Source organism: Osmerus eperlanus, chromosome 1 (genome assembly GCF_963692335.1).
Source record: "Osmerus eperlanus chromosome 1, fOsmEpe2.1, whole genome shotgun sequence".
Classification (NCBI taxonomy): Eukaryota; Metazoa; Chordata; class Actinopteri; order Osmeriformes; family Osmeridae; genus Osmerus; species Osmerus eperlanus.
The window spans coordinates 17,763,044-17,781,169 of record NC_085018.1 but is presented as its reverse complement, the minus strand read 5'-3'; the positions used below and the strand labels follow the sequence as shown (position 1 = coordinate 17,781,169).

Here is an 18,126-nt window from a genome sequence, read left to right as displayed (position 1 = left end):
TCTCTCTTTTTATCTATCTATCTATCTATCTATCTATCTATCTATGTACACATTGTGTGTGTGTGTGTGTAACAATAACATATTTTTTTACTAATAGGTCTAGGGGGCTAATAGGTCTAGGGGGCTAATAGGTATAAGTATAGGTAAATAATATGTGATTGTTACACTCACACAGTGATATAGGTATAGCTATGGTAGATATTAATCTGGATCAACAGGTCGAAGATTAGACAAATGCCATAGGAAAAATATAAATAAATATAGTTTTTTTTTGTCACAGCAGTAAAAACAAATCTAGCCTTGACACCCTTTATTCATTGTTTAAACTGAGTACATTAACATGTACTTATTGTGTAATACATTTTTTTTTTTAAATCAGCTAGGCTACAGAGCAAGTACAATTGTTTACAGCTTAGGCATGTACAGTTTTAAAATGACAACACATTCGACATTGGTATGTGAGGAGTTTCAGTTAATTAGAACATTCTCTGGAAGTCAAGATATATGAACAGACTAAATTAAGAAGAATGTGCTTGTAAAAAAAACATGTCTTCCAATTAAGTGAATCATTTAGCTACCTGTATGTGAAAAAATATATACTGTATATAAAATTAAAATACATAGGCACATAAACACATATACATATTGTACACACATACACAGATAGGAACATAGTACATATTGTAAACTAATCACAGTTTCACTTGGTCATAAATCCAAGGCATTTATTTATGTCCACCTTGTTTACAGTAAAATTAGGTAGGTACGATTTTGTAGTGCTAAAAGTTAGCAAAAGAAAAAAAAGAATAATTATTGAATGAACTGATGACAGAATTAAGTACAATATATGGCTACTTATATAGGTGAACCTCATGACAAGGGAAATAGAAGAGTGAAATTATTGAACATTTTTCATTTCAGCTCTGACCACTCATCCTCCAATACACTAGTGTCCTGTTTTTAGGACATGCTTTAGTAAGCAGTAGCACACATATTGTCTAATTAAAAAGTCAATGAATCTTTGAGAGTCCATTTGCTAATAGGAGCCTGAGTGGGACAGTTGAACGGGACACAGTCTTTGGCAGTTTATGTAGACCTGGAGAGAAAGGACATTTTAAAAAGGGGGCAGGTTACACTGTATGTTTATGGGTGTATGTATGAACTTGTGTATATGTGTTTACATCTAACATAACATACCAAACGCTCGTATCAGTTCTCTCTGCACAGTCCAAGTCAGTGTGTTGATGAGACAGGCAGAGGTCAGCCCAGCAAACAGAATGTTGTACAGGAACACAATGTGGAAATTCCCAAGCCAGTTGTACCGTCCAAAATCACCCAGCAGATCAAATCGGGTGATCCCTGATTAATACAACAAAATTTAGTAAGATTGAATGGATTTCAGGTAGTATACTTTTCTTTTTTACTTAGTGTTTGTACTTGGCACATAACTTCCAGCCCTAAAACCTGTCAGATGTGCTGTACGTCTGTACATGTACTATATGCAACATAAAAGCATCTGCTAAATGAATAAAATGTATCTCTTACCCAGAGTCCTGGAGAATACAGGCAGAGCTGAGCTGAGCACTAGCAGAGACACACAGTTCCCAATGACCTGAAAACAGAGTAACAAGACTAAAATGAAAGATAATTGGTGAGAATGAGTTTGTGTATGCACATGTGAGTGTGTGGACACTGTCCAAGCCTGTTCAAGCGGGCTTTTGAGTACCTGTGTCAGAGAGGTATCCTGTTTATGAGGACGCAATTTGGCAAAAAGAGGTAAGCTGTAGAATCCGAGCACAGAGGAGATCATCAGGTACCTGAGCCACATGTAGTCAAGGTTAGCCTTTATGTTCTCACAAATGACAATGCAACACAGTTAGAAAAAGCTGTAAAAAAAGAAAAGCTGATGTGGTCAGCAGAAAGGATACAGGATAAGTATGACTTGCATAGCTGCCCCCAATGAACCAAATATAGAGAATGAGGCAGCACCTAGAAGAGGGCTCTTTGGGAGGAGAGAAGTACATTTGATATTTATTGTCAGAACACATTTACTTACAAAATATACACTCTTTCTACAAAGGCCTTTTGTAGCGAAAAATGGTTTTCATAATTTTTACCTTCATCCCACGAGGCACAGCTGTCTCATCAAACATCAGCTCAACAACATGGAAACACACAATGAGAACGGACACCACCTAAGAGAGAACAACACATACACACAGTAAATTAGTAGTTACCATAAAACAGAAACAATTTAAGTCAGTGTGTCTTTTTGTTATATTATCAATTTCTCACTGTTAGAGCCACCAGCAGCAGCATGGCTAATGGATATCCAAGGTTACGCTGCCATGGTGAAGCTCTCCTTCGCATTTCTAAAAAGAAAATAGAAATGTAGCATTAGCTTCCTGTTGTCTTTCTAATACTGTCCCACATTGACATTACTGTAAGAGGGACTTGTATGGGATAGTTTACCCAAAGCTATTCGGTTGGCCTGAGTGGAGAGATATTGGTTCCTCAGGGCCTCCATGTTCACATTCATCCAACAGGAAGTCCCATCTAACCAAGTAAAGAGAGCACATTTTACATTGTAAATTTGATCATTTTCTATATTAAAGAATGTCTATTCAGTTATGTATGAGAAATTATTTTTACTTCTAAGTTTTTTAGAGAGGGAGGCCTCTTCGAACACAGCACAGCTCATGGTCTCGTCCACATCCTCCAACAGCTGCAAAAGGTCATACATTCATAAGGTCAGCCAACAAGACAATACGTCACAATACATTCAAATAGCAACACACATGGCAAAGATAGTGCAGAAACTCACCCGTGGTTTGACGAGTAGGCTCCCTGTGATACTGAACATACGAGAAAGTCCTAGAGGTGTACATACTGTGGAACAAGAGAAATCCAAAACACAAAATTATACCTATTCTGGACCTAGGTGCAGTATTATAGGCACAGAAGTACTGCGTTTATTCTTTGATCATCATTCAGAGCAGAGAGTAGAGGACTGTACGTACGCAGGAGAAGCAGGACCCCAAACAGAGAAATACAGGAGTAGAGGTAGGGAAGGTAGTACTCCCACAGATCTGAGACAACAGAAAGGCATGGTTCAGCTTACAGAATAATTAATGAATATACTGGTTACAAAAAGAAACAGGGTTTGAAGGGAAACTCTCACCATAGAGACCTTTTCTGGCCATGTTGTTGTCTTGCAGAAGGGCAGATGCCACCCACACCATACCTAGAACCAGCAGGGTGAGGAGCAGGAGGACGACTGCAGTCTCATAAACACGAGCCATCACACCCTGCAGAGCAAACAAAATGATTATCCTTATGAGACATGCATGGCGCTTATATACAGTATCTGTACTGTGCAGATTGTTATATGAGAGAGGAACGGGTACCTTCTTTGAGCCTGCAAAGCCCTCAGATTCTGTGAAAAAGTATGTAAAGGGCAGGAGGATGACTAGAGAGAGGTTGAAAAAGAGGAACACTACGTTCCACAGTCCTGTAATAAGACACAACACAGATAAGGAAAGAATAGCATGGACCTTATAGAAGGCACAGTTTTCAATTCCAGGATTTCAAGATTAGTAACAGCAACAAAACCAACAGATATCATTGTCTGGAGGAGCATCAACTAAGATAGGAGGCCTCAGTCAAGTCTCTCTCTACATACACTGAAGTAGTCCGAGGATAGTTTATTTTGTTTCCTTTTATATTTGATTCACTTTCTAGTCGGGCTTTGCAGTGGCTAAATTCTGGTCATCTGTGAGAGTGGACAATGCATGGGGAAGGAAGGTTCTTTCCTAAATTCCCCTCTCTGTTATTCAACTGAGATTGAAAAGTGCGGTATGTGAAGTGTGTGTATGACAACCTGTTGAGAGGATTAGCCATCACCCTAACTCTATGCATTTTTCTGTCTTCAAATGTGTGCAACTATCTGTCAACATGTGTTTTAGTGTGAGTATACCGTGTATAAGGGATCCGTTGAGCCACTGCATGTAGTAGCTTTGTGGAAAGGAGAGAAGGACCTCGTTGGACAAAATAGAGAGAGGCAGCAAGAGGACAGCACACATCGAAACAGATAGAGAGAAAGTACAGAGCCACAAACTGGGGGAAAGAGAAAGATAAAAAGTTATTGGTTTGTTGACAGTCTGTGCCAAGGATGGGTATAAAGTAAATGGACTGCATTTACATAGTGCTTTTCTACTTTAGCAGCACGCAAAGCACTTAAAAAATGTTTGGTCTCATTCACCCATTCAAATCGACAGCAGCAGAGCTGCCATACAACTTGGGGTTTAATGTCTCAATTTCTTAAGGCCACTTCGGCACATGGCCTGGAGGATTGTCTTAAATATATTTTACTTACGCAATTCTGTTGACTGTGGCATCTTCACTGTCATCTGCAAAATGAAAAGCACCATTAAAATGTCTGAAGTGACCCGACAAGATTACCTTACCCCTGATTTCCTAAAGAGAGAGACAAGGAACTGGCAATACTGGCTTTTTCCCTTGGGGGCTTATTTGAAAATGATGATACACATGGACCACTGGGGTCTATGTATTACTGTCATTTAAATTCTTTTGACAAAAGAGTCCAATATGTTGTTTCATATGTTGGTCAGAAAATATGTTACATTAGACTTCAAGAGAGATTTCTATTGAAATAAGCAGCTAACATCTAGCTTGCTGAACCTTTATCCCCCACAGCCATTCTGCCCCTCTAGCTGTTTAACCCTTGTGTTATCTTCGGGTCATTCTGACCCATCAGTCATTGTGACCCACCGTCGTATTGCGACAACTTTACCGCATACCAAAACAAAGTGAATCATTTTCTTTTAACCGTTGGGCTGTCTCAGACCCCCCACATTGCGATGGTTAAAAGAAAATTATTTTTATTTGTTTTTGTATTGGGTAAAATTGGGTAAACACAACGATGGTTCGTTATGAACCTTTGGGTCATGTGACCCGAAGGCAGCACAAGGGTTAAAGGGTGTGTTTGGGGGGGGGGGGGGGGGGGGCGACCCTATATTCCTTCCTTCTTTGTGTGTTTAAGTGTATGTATATGCATTTGTGTGTGTTTATCTGTGTCAGTGTGTTCTGTGCTGGGGATTGTTATGAACATTGTCCGTCACAGAGAGGGTATTATTATCCCTAGGGAACATTCCTTGCACCCCTCTCCCTGTCTAACAGAGATGAGGGCCGTGGCCGGATCGGGCAGAAGAGGGGAGATGGTTGCATAACAGGGTCTGAATTTTATTTGGACTAGTGTGTATTTTTGAGTGTCCAGGGTGGCAGTACAACACAGCTGAATGGACGATATGATGTAAAACAATATGCCATTCTCAAATAGATATGAATGAAATGCTGAAATATATCCAGCAATGCAAGGTTACATTGCAAACATATGTTAATGAATGTACACATATCATGTAATTCAACACTTAGAAGACCTGGAACCCAACGAGGATCTGGTTTACAGAAATACTACGCAACAGTGAGATAGCAGTTAATCCATGGACTGCTGAGTAGCAGAACTTTATTAGACCCTCTATTTCTCAGTGACTCAGCTGGTTGACCCCTGACACATACAATACTTACCAATCGGAAACTCTGAATTTTTCTTGTAGTAAGTGATGACCAGGTAGGACACAAAATAAAGACAAACGAAAAACAGGACACATATCTGTGGAGACAGAGACCGAAAGAAGAAATAAACAGACATTCATTATTTTAGACAGAGAAGACCAGTTATTTGGTCCCCTGGCAGTGCGAGTCATGTCACATCATCTGTGACATGACCCCCGTCCGTCCGAGCAGGAAAGAAGGTGAGAAGCCAGGTTTCCACAGACTTTCCCATATTTCCATTCAGACTTTTCAAAAGTATGATATGTGTGTATACATCCATAATTATTGACTTAACTTTACAGATGAACTAGTGTGGAATCGCAGGATAGCTAGCTTGTTTTTCGTCCCTCACTTCTTTCGATAACCAATTATTTAGTCTACCAAGAAACACACACACACACTTTCTGACATAATATCTTGTCTATACATACATGATATATAATATCCTCTCTTAGCACGTGTGAATTAGGTGGTCCAGATTAGCTGGACTGAGAAAAAGGCACAATTTCCATCACACTATAGATTATTTACAAGCAGGCATAACATAGTACAGGTTAATCAAGACAGAGGCACCTGAGGCCTAAACACAACAGACTTTACTGTTACCTGGTGTGTGTTTGTCTTCACTTTAACTGGTTACCAAGTGACATCATTCATTCTTTGTTTAGGATGGGTGGTATGTACTGAAGTGAAGAAAAATAGAAAGCAAACCTGGACAAGTTCAATCTGGCTGGAGGAATATCTCAAACATGTATTGATGTTTGTAACAGCCTAACTGTGAACCATCACAGATTTTATTCTGAACATAGTGTTCGACTGATTAACTTTTTTTTTCTCTGCAATTTTTAAATATTGTCTCTTCAACAGAACTAACATGTAGTAAAACAATTCTTGAATAACACAAATTTGGATTTAATAATATATTTTAGGTTTCAACAGTTAGAGTTATATAATAGCCTGATGTGGTTACAGTCTGTGGTTACAGGGTTAAAACTGTAGACAGTGATACCATGACATAATGTGGCATAGCACACTAAGTCCACTGTATGTCTGTGTGGGTTTCTTGTGTGTGAACGGGATTGATTGGAAGGAGATTACCAGATTAGAAAATGTTTTAATGATGAGAGTGAAGAGGGTTTGGATTACAAAGAAATCACCAAAGAAAGAAAGGAAAAAAACATTAACTGCTATAGGACAGCCACCAAACACTTCTTCACAAGCCACTATTTAGAATCACAGTATATGCACAGGCATGTGTAATGCCTGTGCAGGTATAGTGCACTAGTGCACTAGTACCTGCATACTAGTCAGTAAAAGTAGCCGCAAACAGATTAACAGATTACAGATAGACACAGTCATATTATGACCCCATGAAAATATAACAGAACAGAATAGATTGGATCTATTATGAACACAATTCTACATTCCAGAATGTTCCATAACAAATAACTATTCATGCTTTGGTAGGGAAACAAATAAGTGTTCATTATTACTTATGGACCATCCTCTGTGTTTTGCGGTTTTATGATTTTCTTATCCAACAGTTTCTCAGGAGTTTTTAGCGAAGATTGTGGTCAAGGTGCAGAGACTATACAGCACGAAATGTATACATGAAGTGAATGAAGAGATATGTTCAATGATCAATGGAGTATACTCTTTTGGGGCCTTTAAATGCCAGTTTATATTACCAAACTATATGTAGCAATCTGTGTCAGAGGCCATGAGTTGTCATCATATAAACTATCAGAATATGTTATGACATACTTGACTGCTGAGTGGTGTAAAGTATGCCTGACCCACTGTCTTTTGTCTGCCTACCTAGACTAGTGAGAAGGAGAGGGAATAAACAGAATGTGATACCTTAACCGCAACAGCCTGCAGTGATGCAATCACCAGGAAGGACAGAGATCAAATGAAGAGGATAGTGTTGCTGCTTGGTCATAACAGCTTCAGACGCATTTCAGACGGAATGAACAGCTGTACATGTGCATCTATTTGGGGTTTATAATGCCTGTGCCTTTCTCATACGTTGCACAGTTAATTTCTTGAGAAGTGTTTTGACTTCATGCCCTTGCCATTGTGACAGTCTTTCCAAACTCAAAATAATCTAATACAGAAAACAATACCATGATGTCAGAAGACCAGCAACAAAGTTGCTGGGTAGGCAGCTAGGCCATACATGTCAAGTCAAGTCATGTCAGGTCAAATTTATTTATAAAGCACATTTAAAAACAACTTACGTCAATCAAAGTGCTGTACAGTCAAGTGTGTAAGAGATCTGCAAGAGTAATCGACTGTATTGTGGCTGTGTAAGTGAATAGTAAAAACTAACTTGCCACTTGCAAGATATTAGGAATAAGACTATAATCATCTCAAACCCACACTTTGGACACCACCCTGTGTTATTTCAATCTTGCAGGATAATGCATGGAGACATATTCAGCAAGTCTCAAAGTACATGAACAGCAGTCATGGTGTTGGAGTACTGAAACAGACTAGTCTGCGCCAGGACAAAGCCAACCCCAATATCAACAGACTACATTCAGGGTACTGACTGAAAATCTTGGGAGTTAGAAAAGAGACATTAAAATCCAAAAGCCATAAAGCTGTTTCATGAATGAGAGTGTGAACACTGCTAGTGTCCCAAAGTCTGGCCAACACAGAGATTTAAAACTAATGCCTAACCAGTGAGGATGTCATGAACCATATGGTTCACTTCAAAGCATTTTATTTGACCATGGATCCCTAAAAAACTTAAATGGACGGAATTTCCATTATTCCATACATCCTTAGCAATAGCACATTCCTATCACACCCCGGAATCTACATGTAGAACAGTATATTACACCCAAGGTCTTCTTTGTACTGACTTTTATTGTTATTTGGAGTAAACTCTGTCTAGGGGCACCTTCACCTGCTCCATTCCAGTGAGCCAGAGTGTTCCCAATTTTAGGAGGCCAGAGCTGACGCACAAGACCCTTCTATGCTGTCACTCCATTGGTCTGTCCTTTTCACTCTATTTGGTTTTCTTTGTCCCTCTCAGCTCTTGTCTGCTCATCTTTAAAGAGCACAAGATGGTATTTGTCCCATTATGCCTGATGTTCCAAATTACCTGACTTCACCCAACATACTGGAGTGATATTTCACAATCAATAAGAAGCTCAGCTACTGCAATAAGAAGTAGCCTAACTCTGTGGACAGCGATATCAGTAAATGTTCAGAATTAATGCACAAAGAGTTAAGTCTGAACTAATGCAATTAAGGCTCACAATACTGTAAGAGTGGCAGCAAAGTACATAGGCTACAAACATAAGCTGCCCTCACGTTTCTATGAATCGTCATAAGCAGATTTCTGTACGAAACCCAACAAAACAACATGGTAATGAACAAAACTGTAGCAAGGATTACAGCTGACAAGGAACAAGACAAGGGCAGACCCATTCAGCAATGTCACGGCTTCAAACATGAACTAGGCATCGTCCCCAGACAATCCCTTGAATAATTGACAAATACCTATACAACTGACAACTAAGCAACCAACAGGCTCCATATAAATGACCCAGAACTAAAATGACAACAGAATATACAGTCATCAACTTACTATGGTCTCTCTGACTCGGTCGTGGAAAATCTGTTCCCGAACGGACACTTCGTCTGGTGCTTCCATCCTCTGACAACCATATCGCTAAATTTTGGCTAAACTCTGATTATGCTACAGTCAAAGTAGGCTGTTGCAGGTCGCCCGTCAGGCACTGCTGTTTTGGTTAGCGCAATATGTATTGTCGTCGTTGCTTATGTTGTTCAATGACTGAGTCGTGTGCGGAGCAATGCAGTCCTAGAGGTAACTGTAGGGAACTGTTCAATAGGAAACCAACCGCCTACTGCGCTGCCGCTTGTTATGGGTGGTGGGCGTGAAAGAGCCTGGCCAAGAACACTTGGGATTTTACTGGAAGGAATTCATTAAATTGTGATTTAATTAAATATTCAAGTATCCCAAAGTAGCCTACTGCAAATATTATACCAGTTTAATATTAGGATACTGAAAATGTAATTAAAAACTCGAGATGGCAGAGTATGGTCTTACTATCAACGTGTATCACCTGACAACTTAAAAAAAAAATATACTCTACCTATCAAGCCGTTCATTTGACATCCTGTGTAGTGACCTATGCACTACAAGCTTTGTGATGTAGATACGGAGAAACACACTGACAGGTGACGCACTCATTTAACAACTTTGTAGCCACCAGTGAATGCAAATATTTTGCACGTGATATTCTGGCTTTCCCTATGAAGCTGTTGAATAATATCGACACAGGTGGCATCCTGCAGGTCCCAACCTAATTCAGTCCCCTGGATTTGTTTTCAAACTTGATAGGTTCTACCTAAAGTTTGTGGATATAATATTGTGGAAAACCAATTACACTTAACCCTTCACTCTCTCTGGAATGTAAATTGCCCATGTTTTCACCCCCTTCAGTTGAACACGTTAAACAATTGATTATAAATAGAATTATTAGTAGAACAAGATCATTGACAATGCATGGACTCCTGGGAACGAGCAAACATACTCCACTGACACACTGTCTATCTAACTGCATGCAGAAGAACACTATAGTCTCTTTAACGTTGTCCTTTAAGGCAAAAGGAATTTCACTCCAAACAGAAACCCATAACGAGTGCTACCCTCACACGCACACACGCTCTCTCTCTCTCTCACACACACACACACACACACACACACACACACACACACACACACACACACACACACACACACACACACACACACACACACACGAACACGCACGCATACATGCACATACTTTCATGTAACAGTGACATCTACTGGCATAAAACAGTTCAGCCTCAGGTGTAGGATTTGTGACTGCTTTTAAAGTATATTATCGTTCATGTAACGTTAGGCCTACTGTATTTTTTGTTGTGTTTTCTTTACTCCAACAGAATAAACACTCATAATTGTAAGATATAAAAATGATTGCGTAAATCATAGGTTATGTTAAGTTGCCAAAGTTATCTTTGACAGCGCCACTGCTGTGCTCACCTAGATGAACGGAACTCACAACAACAGTGTGACAGTAGGCTATGTCTAAAAATCTACTGGGAGCTGGGAAATTTGTTAATTTGGAGATGATGCCACAGCACAGTGACTGTTGGTGTTGTATGCAACAAGTTGTTCACTTTAGTGATGTACTGCCCTTAACGACAGGCCTCACAGCCATTATACTTCTGAAAAGTCGATATTCTCGATTCTCTGTTATGGGAGATTGGCGTTGGATTAAGAGGGTCTGTATCCCGGTATTTCGCGGACCGGAAATTGTTTAGAATTCGAGGTGAACGCTGCCGGGAGATGCTGTCGTCGCAAGAGAAAACAAGCGAAGAACCAGAAACATAAAATCATAGAGACGAGGCCTATCATTAAAGGTAAGGAAATCTGAAAGAAGGCATGTCATTATGAGATATATTAACTAACTTACGACTTAGTTAAAGTGTTGGTAATGTTAAGTTTATGTCTGACGATGCCATCTGACAGAGAGGCTAGCCGACTGATTAGCTGTCTAGCCTTAGCGCATTTTTCTGGGCGGTGGGTGCCATAGCAACCACTGTAAGAAACATTATTCCCGTTGCAGGCTAGCCACTACTAGCTACATAACGTACATGCTAGCTATATAGCTAATCAGAAGGTACCATTAGACACTCACAATAAAATATCAGTTTACTTCTTTATAGTTCGACAGTCAAAGCAGTGTTTACTCATTATATTGTGTTGATATTGTCAGTTGCCATGTTAAATTACTATCTAACTTGCTAACCACTTCGTTAGCTTGCCAGCTAGCCAACAGCACTAGAGTTAGCATGCGCGTAAGCTGCTAAACACAACACCAACATACCCAGCTAGCTAGCTAGCTGACCCAGGCTGTTGCTGCTATTAATATATTTTACAGGTGCATGTTCCGATGGTGTATAATAATTAACCTCTGTTTTGTAGCTACCTATGTAACGCTAATCAGGGACAATTTCAAGGGTAACCCAGCACGTTTGAACTATTTATCGGTGTTTTATAGCTAGGTTGTATAATTGGCTCCCTAATTAACATTGGAAAAATTTGTTTGGCAAGTGTAACTTCTTCACCTTGTTTTTAGCATTACAATAAGGTCAAACATAATAATTCATAAGCTTGTGTTCAAATGGTCAACTAAACTATGATCAATAAATTGGGAAAGGGAGGGTATAGCTCAGTTGTTAGAGTACTTGACTGTAGCTCAAGAGTTCACAGGTTCACACCCCCTCCACACACACATACACACACACACAAACATGTACTGTACTTTGGATAAAAGCATCTACTAAATGAATTCAGTATATTGACCTTCACGTTTCCTTTGCATACAGGTTGTGTGAGCATGGATGCTGACGACTGCAATGGCCGATCCTACATGTCAGGTAATACGACAGTGATGAATGCATGGAAATAACAGTCAGCTGTTTTGTTGTGTACGTGTAACAACAAGGGCAGTGAGAACATGTGTAGATTGTGTACTGTGTATGCTGTGGACTACAGGCAGTGGAGATTCTTCAATGGAGAGGGAGTTCTCAGGGGCCCTTGGAGGTCCAACAGTAAGCACCCCAAACAGCCAGCACACCTCCCCTGCCCGCTCTCTAAGTGGTGAGTGCTGAATTGTCAATATCAATACCTGTTCAAATGTAGATATATAGATGTTTTGTGTTCTACTTTCATCAAGCCAGAGATGCATAATTCAGCTCTCATTTTGCCTGGATATTATCCCCATCTCTAGCTAACTCCATCAAGGTCGAGCTTTACAGTGATGAGGAGGGGGTTCGTGGTGCTGGTCTAGTGGACGAGAGGGGAGATCGGGCAGAGGAGGGAGCTTCTGAGCAGGGAGGAGAAACAGGAGGAGGCGGAGGAGGCTACAGGGATCATGCCAGTCCAGAGCTAATGCCAGCCGGTGCCATCAGGCTGCCTAACGGGAAGCTCAAGTGTGACATCTGTGGAATGATCTGCATCGGCCCCAACGTCCTCATGGTGCATAAGCGCAGCCACACAGGTGACTGACTAATTAATAATTTGTATGTAAAACCAGTGATGTTTCAAAGTTTGCCCTGAAGAGGATAGGCCAAGATTATTTAGATTAGCAATGTTACTTGTAACTTGTATACATTATTTTTTTAATCAACTAAGGTTAATGTTTAGAGTCATTCATAGTATTTTGAGTGAGCTAACATGGGAAGTGAAATTTCATACTGGTGTGAATGACTAGGTTTAGATATAAACAGTGATTAATTGGGTGTAATTCTTTTTCAGGTGAGAGACCATTCCAGTGTAATCAGTGTGGTGCCTCCTTCACTCAGAAGGGCAACCTGCTGCGTCACATTAAGCTGCACTCAGGGGAGAAGCCCTTTAAATGCCCCTTTTGCACCTACGCCTGTCGCAGAAGAGATGCTCTAACTGGCCACCTCCGCACCCACTCGGGTGAGAGGGATTCACACGCACACATTTCACATGTTTTATTCATTCATTGACACAAAGTCGTTTCTGCCCGCCCCCTGAGTGCCTTATAATAATGTGTGCTCCCTGTTTCTCTGTCCCCAGTGTCCTCCCCTACTGTGGGTAAGCCCTATAAGTGTAGTTACTGTGGTCGCAGCTACAAGCAGCAGAGCACCCTGGAGGAGCACCGTGAACGCTGTCACAGCTACCTCCAGAGCCTGGAGACTACGCAGCCACCCAATGCTCACAACCAAGGTATAGTATTTCACGTCGAGGAATACATGCCAACTACACAGACATTACCTGTGTTAATATGCAAATGTAACATATCCCTGTGTATGTGATGCCCACTGCAGGAGAGGAATTAAGGGACCTAGATTTTATGCCCGACTCTTTGATGCAGCCATCCTCAGACAAGATGGCGTTCATTGACCGGTTGACCAACAGCATCACCAAGCGCAAGAGATCCACACCACAGAAATTTGTAGGTGAGCACCATACTAGGATTTGGAAAGGGAGCAAGAAAGCAAGACGGCTCATTTACGACATAGTATGTACAGTAGGTGCAGACTATATTGTACTGCTCCCAGCTGGTTCCTACTCTTGTGCCATCTAGTCTGCCTAAATTGGAATGTCTTGACATGACAATAGCAACATTTGACTTATGTCATGAGAATAAGTGTGCCCTCCTCTGTATCATGCTCCACAGGACAGAAGCACACACGTCTCACACTAGCAGACACACCTTACGAGCAGAGCGCTGCTTTTGACAAAGATGGGGAGACGCACCATGGGGGTCTGGAGCAGCCACATTTCACCGGCCTAGGAGGAGCGTTCCTGGGATTGCCAGGGGGAGGGGGAGGAGGAGGAGGAGGGGGGTCAGACACATTGCGACCCCTGCGGCTGTCGGAGCTCCGGCCAGTCATTAGCTCAGCTCACACCCCCATGGCTCCTCTAGGGCCCAGGCTGGACTGCACAGGGGCTGGGGCGGGGCTTGGATCGACAGGTGTTGGGGGCAGGGAGGCGGCTGAGGGCCACGAAGACCTGCCCCCAGGCCGGAGTCACGCCCCATCGCCTAGCAATGGTTGCCAGGACTCAACGGACACAGAGAGCATGCCGGATGAGGTGTACAGCAGCACAGCGCCGGCCCTGCCCCTCCACAACAACAACAACCATCACAACCTCCACCACCTCCACTCCAACCACCACCCTCCACCTCCTCCTCTGTTGCACCACAGGGGCAGGGACAAACACAGCCCCAGCCACGCCAAAGACAAGGATGTGGAAAGGGAAGAGGGGGGCCACCCAGCTGCCCCTGCTCCTCCTGCCCTCCCCCAAGCCCCAGGATCGCCCATGGCACCTTCCTCCACCTCCAGGGAAGCATTCCGGGTGGTGGATGGGGAGGGACGAGCTGTGCGCTCCTTCCGCTGTGAACACTGCCGGGTGCTTTTCCTGGACCACGTCATGTTCACCATCCACATGGGCTGCCATGGCTTCCGCCAGCCCTTCGAGTGTAATATCTGCGGCCACCGTAGCCAGGACCGCTACGAGTTCTCCTCACACATTGTACGTGGTGAGCACCTTCTGGGCTGAGGACCGAGGAGGGCTCCTGGATGAACGGCTGCTTTACCTAGGGCTGTTTTTACTCAGACAAAGGACCTGGTTGGGTTTGGTCTGCACCGTACAATCATGAAAGTTAAATTTATGATATAGAAATATGAAACTACTTTTTAAAGTGAATTTTACATGGGCTTTGTCACTGTTATTATGGAAACTTTGACCCCCAAATAGGATAGTTATTCAATAATTGCATCATTCTGGAAAGGAGGCTCACCACTTTGCACTTTTCGCTATGGATAAATTCTTAAAAGAAAAGATAAGCACTTTCGAATTGATTTTATTAGTCAGTAGATGAAGAGTCAATGCACTTTTTTATCCTCAGAAGTGCCTTGCTCTGGTGTGGTCTACCTTCTCTCTTATCCAGGGTCAAACCTGGTGCACAAAACAGTGATACTCCTCAAATGTGATTTATATCTGTGACTTTTTGAATTTATTTTCTTATGCACTTTAACTAGCTAATGCAAAAAAACAAGAGTGTGCATTTTGATAAGCTTGTGGCTTGTAATGCAGTTAAGATAAATCTGTAGTCTTATTCAGCAAGCTACTTTTCTGGAATTTTTTGGTTTAACTAATACCCATTTGAGAAGCACTTGTTCACAGATCTTGTAAATTCCCAAACACACATTGAGCCCCTAATGAGTAGCACTGTTGTGTAGATTATGCACATTAGATTGTTTATTTCAATGATAGTTGTGGTGCAGACCAGACTCAGGAGACCAGGTCTAAGTCAAATGATTAGAAGGATTTGAGTAATTTGTCTCAAATGAGGAGTGCACTTTTCAAGTTTGTTTGTTTGTGTGTGTGTGGTCTTTTGGACGTCAAGTAAGTTAAATGAGTGTGAGTTGAAGGGTTTTAGGAGTGTGAATGTGAGAAGGGATGGGTTACTGTATGTTTTTTGTTTCCTCTGATTGCTTTTGTTGCACTGATACCTGCCGAGATATGATGATTATATTAAACTATTTTATAGAAAAACGAATTTATGACCTGCACATTTCTCTGTGCAGTTTGTAAAAATACTCATTCCTCAAAAGAAGAGTTCCACTGCCACTATGTTGGACTAATGTGAGACACAAGGGGGAATACAATTTTTCCATTCATGATTTCCCTCAGCTTTGCTTGATATGAGATAAACCAAAATTATACCCTGTTATTTACAAGTGAGATCTGAAACCAGTTTAGATGTTTTTCATTGTATTGTGCCTTTCATGACACTGACCTCACTTAAGGGGCATGCAGCACTAAGAGCCAGCACATCTTTATGGTTCAATAGTTTTATAGCTGGTCATTTTGAAGATGTAGAATTTATAATAGATTGTCCCAGACCACGGTACATAGGACCCATGGTATTCCTGATGCCCGATATTATCCCAAGGTTTGATTTATACCATTTTAAAGACCATTTAAATTGAATATAAACTTTGAAAAGGTGACAGGTTGGGAAAGAAGCACTTTTAGGCATATATCAAAGAGTTTTAGGTGCATACGATCGCCACCTGCTGCTATGATGTGTATGAGTGAAGTGGTTATGTGGCCACAGTCCTTGGTGGTTGACAAGTTATGTACTTACAGAATTGACTTGGAAATGTTTGAGATTTTTTTTCTTTTTCAATTCTCTGTATTTGTTTTCCAGTTACAGCACTGACATTCACAAAAATCTTATTTCAATGATCTAGCATCATGGTAAACAGTATTTTCTACAGCACCACTATGATCAAATGAACTAAGGATTATTTTCATGTAAATAGAATCATAAGAGACAGTAGGTCAAGAAGGTCTGCTTTAGACTTGGTTTGTCCTTCTGCCTGGTCATATAACAAATGAAGTGGGTTGTTTGTCTGAGTTAGGCTATAAAGCTACAACAGATAAGCCAAGTCAATGGAGCATTTCTCAAGATTTCCAAATGTGATGACAAAATGTTTTACCTCAAATGACAATTGCCTCTTTTTAGGTGGGTGTGGGGAATATTGAACATGTGATGTTTGTTTTTGTTTCCTGAGGTCCTGAAGTGCAGTAATGTATCCTAACTAAATATGATTTATTTATTAGGTAATTTTGCCACCAGAAAATTACGTTTTGTGGAAATGGGCTGCAAAACTAATTTTATCCTCAATATCATAATATTGACCACAAAACAATCACAACATTTATGTTCTCCATCACAATATCAAGGCATAGTTGCACTCAATTGGTTGCATTAACCTCAATATCTGTAATGCTGTTCTTAACATTATGCCTTATCAATGGACACATAATGACTGTTCAGCAATGGGGAGCATGGACAGGTCAAACTGAATGGGAAAGAGGAAAAAAAAACAGAATCACAAATTGAACAATTGCATCATCGTGTTTGTCAAATCCAGCAACAAATTGTGATTGTAAAATATTTCCCTTACCATAATGTATAATTTACTTGGCATTTGCATGACAATGTGATGGTTGTAATAGAAGCTTGTGATGTTCCCCAACTCATGTGCATATACATCAAGAGCTATTTACATCTGAGGAAAATGATGCTTTATAAAAATAAGCAGATAAATGGGACCCCGGGTACAATCCTGTCTTGTTGGTGTAGTTTGTATGTGTTGTAAATTTTTACTATTGTGCCTTTTGCCTAAGGTTTTCCTCCCAACTTGTTTGGATCCTAAATCTTGGTGTGCTCTAAAAAACTGAAACTACATCATGCATAGTTTGTCTTGTTCCTTAATGTACTACACATGGAAACACATTCAATTATTTTGACTGGTTCTAATCATTCTACTCTTTAACCAGTTTGTAAAATGTCACTACACAGACATTACTTGAATTCACACAGCTGACCAAATATCACAGGGACACTAAATTTAATTCAGACAACTATGCCCAATCATGTTCATCTACATACATTTTCTTCTGTATCTTTCTGAAAGCCAAATGGCATGCACAGTGATGCACATACTGGTATCTGCCAAAGAATTAAGACACGTTTATGATGGAATCTTTCAATGGTAATGCGGGTCCTATTCTGCTAATAGATTTTTCCTATCCCTGCACATGCCTTTATAACCATCAAGCCCATCAGTTTGCTGTGACTTTTGTAGGGTAAAGGGAACTTAAAATAATTTATAAGAATTGGACAACTGGCTTAGAAATGGACAAATTAGTTCTTCATTGTACATTATTCTTCTGCAAGTTCTCTTTTAGCCAAACATTTCTAAAATAGAGGGTGGGCAGGCTGAATTGGGTTTGTGCTACACTGGACCGCAGTTCAGTTGCGGTTCAAGTGGTTCCGGTTTAAAGTATCTTCTCCCCCAAATAAACAGCTTGTTCTTTTCAACATCCATCCAAGCTTCAAAAAAATATTTTGT

At 40.8% G+C, this 18,126-nt stretch overlaps 2 protein-coding genes across 5 annotated transcripts; one reads left to right on the top strand and one right to left on the bottom strand.

Moving 5' to 3' along the window:
• Positions 1 to 295: 295 nt before the first annotated feature.
• LOC134023430 (limb region 1 homolog-like protein) lies at positions 296 to 9,486 on the bottom strand. 3 transcript variants are annotated; one of them, XM_062465550.1, is made up of 17 exons: positions 9,236 to 9,484; positions 5,608 to 5,692; positions 4,376 to 4,409; positions 3,977 to 4,116; positions 3,408 to 3,511; positions 3,182 to 3,308; positions 3,021 to 3,089; positions 2,825 to 2,889; positions 2,653 to 2,725; positions 2,473 to 2,556; positions 2,296 to 2,372; positions 2,118 to 2,195; positions 1,929 to 2,002; positions 1,727 to 1,817; positions 1,546 to 1,612; positions 1,198 to 1,359; positions 296 to 1,096 (listed from the first exon to the last, which is right to left on the bottom strand). In XM_062465550.1, exons 1-17 carry the CDS (start codon positions 9,299 to 9,301, stop codon positions 1,011 to 1,013), a joined length of 1,482 nt encoding a protein of 493 aa, XP_062321534.1. In that variant the 5' UTR covers positions 9,302 to 9,484; the 3' UTR covers positions 296 to 1,010. The 3 variants fall into 3 exon arrangements, with proteins under 3 accessions (XP_062321534.1, XP_062321544.1, XP_062321552.1); XM_062465560.1 differs by having other exon boundaries at positions 1,947 to 2,002; XM_062465568.1 differs by lacking the exons at positions 296 to 1,096; positions 1,546 to 1,612 and having other exon boundaries at positions 1,209 to 1,352; positions 1,712 to 1,817; positions 9,236 to 9,486.
• Positions 9,487 to 10,814: 1,328 nt separating this feature from the next.
• LOC134023381 (zinc finger protein Eos-like) lies at positions 10,815 to 17,298 on the top strand. 2 transcript variants are annotated; one of them, XM_062465463.1, is made up of 8 exons: positions 10,817 to 11,077; positions 12,048 to 12,099; positions 12,218 to 12,322; positions 12,453 to 12,722; positions 12,980 to 13,147; positions 13,268 to 13,417; positions 13,519 to 13,650; positions 13,872 to 17,298. In XM_062465463.1, the coding sequence occupies exons 2-8, from the start codon at positions 12,060 to 12,062 to the stop codon at positions 14,753 to 14,755; spliced, it is 1,749 nt and encodes a 582-aa protein (XP_062321447.1). In that variant the 5' UTR covers positions 10,817 to 11,077; positions 12,048 to 12,059; the 3' UTR covers positions 14,756 to 17,298. The 2 variants fall into 2 exon arrangements, with proteins under 2 accessions (XP_062321456.1, XP_062321447.1); XM_062465472.1 differs by lacking the exon at positions 12,980 to 13,147 and having other exon boundaries at positions 10,815 to 11,077.
• Positions 17,299 to 18,126: the final 828 nt, after the last annotated feature.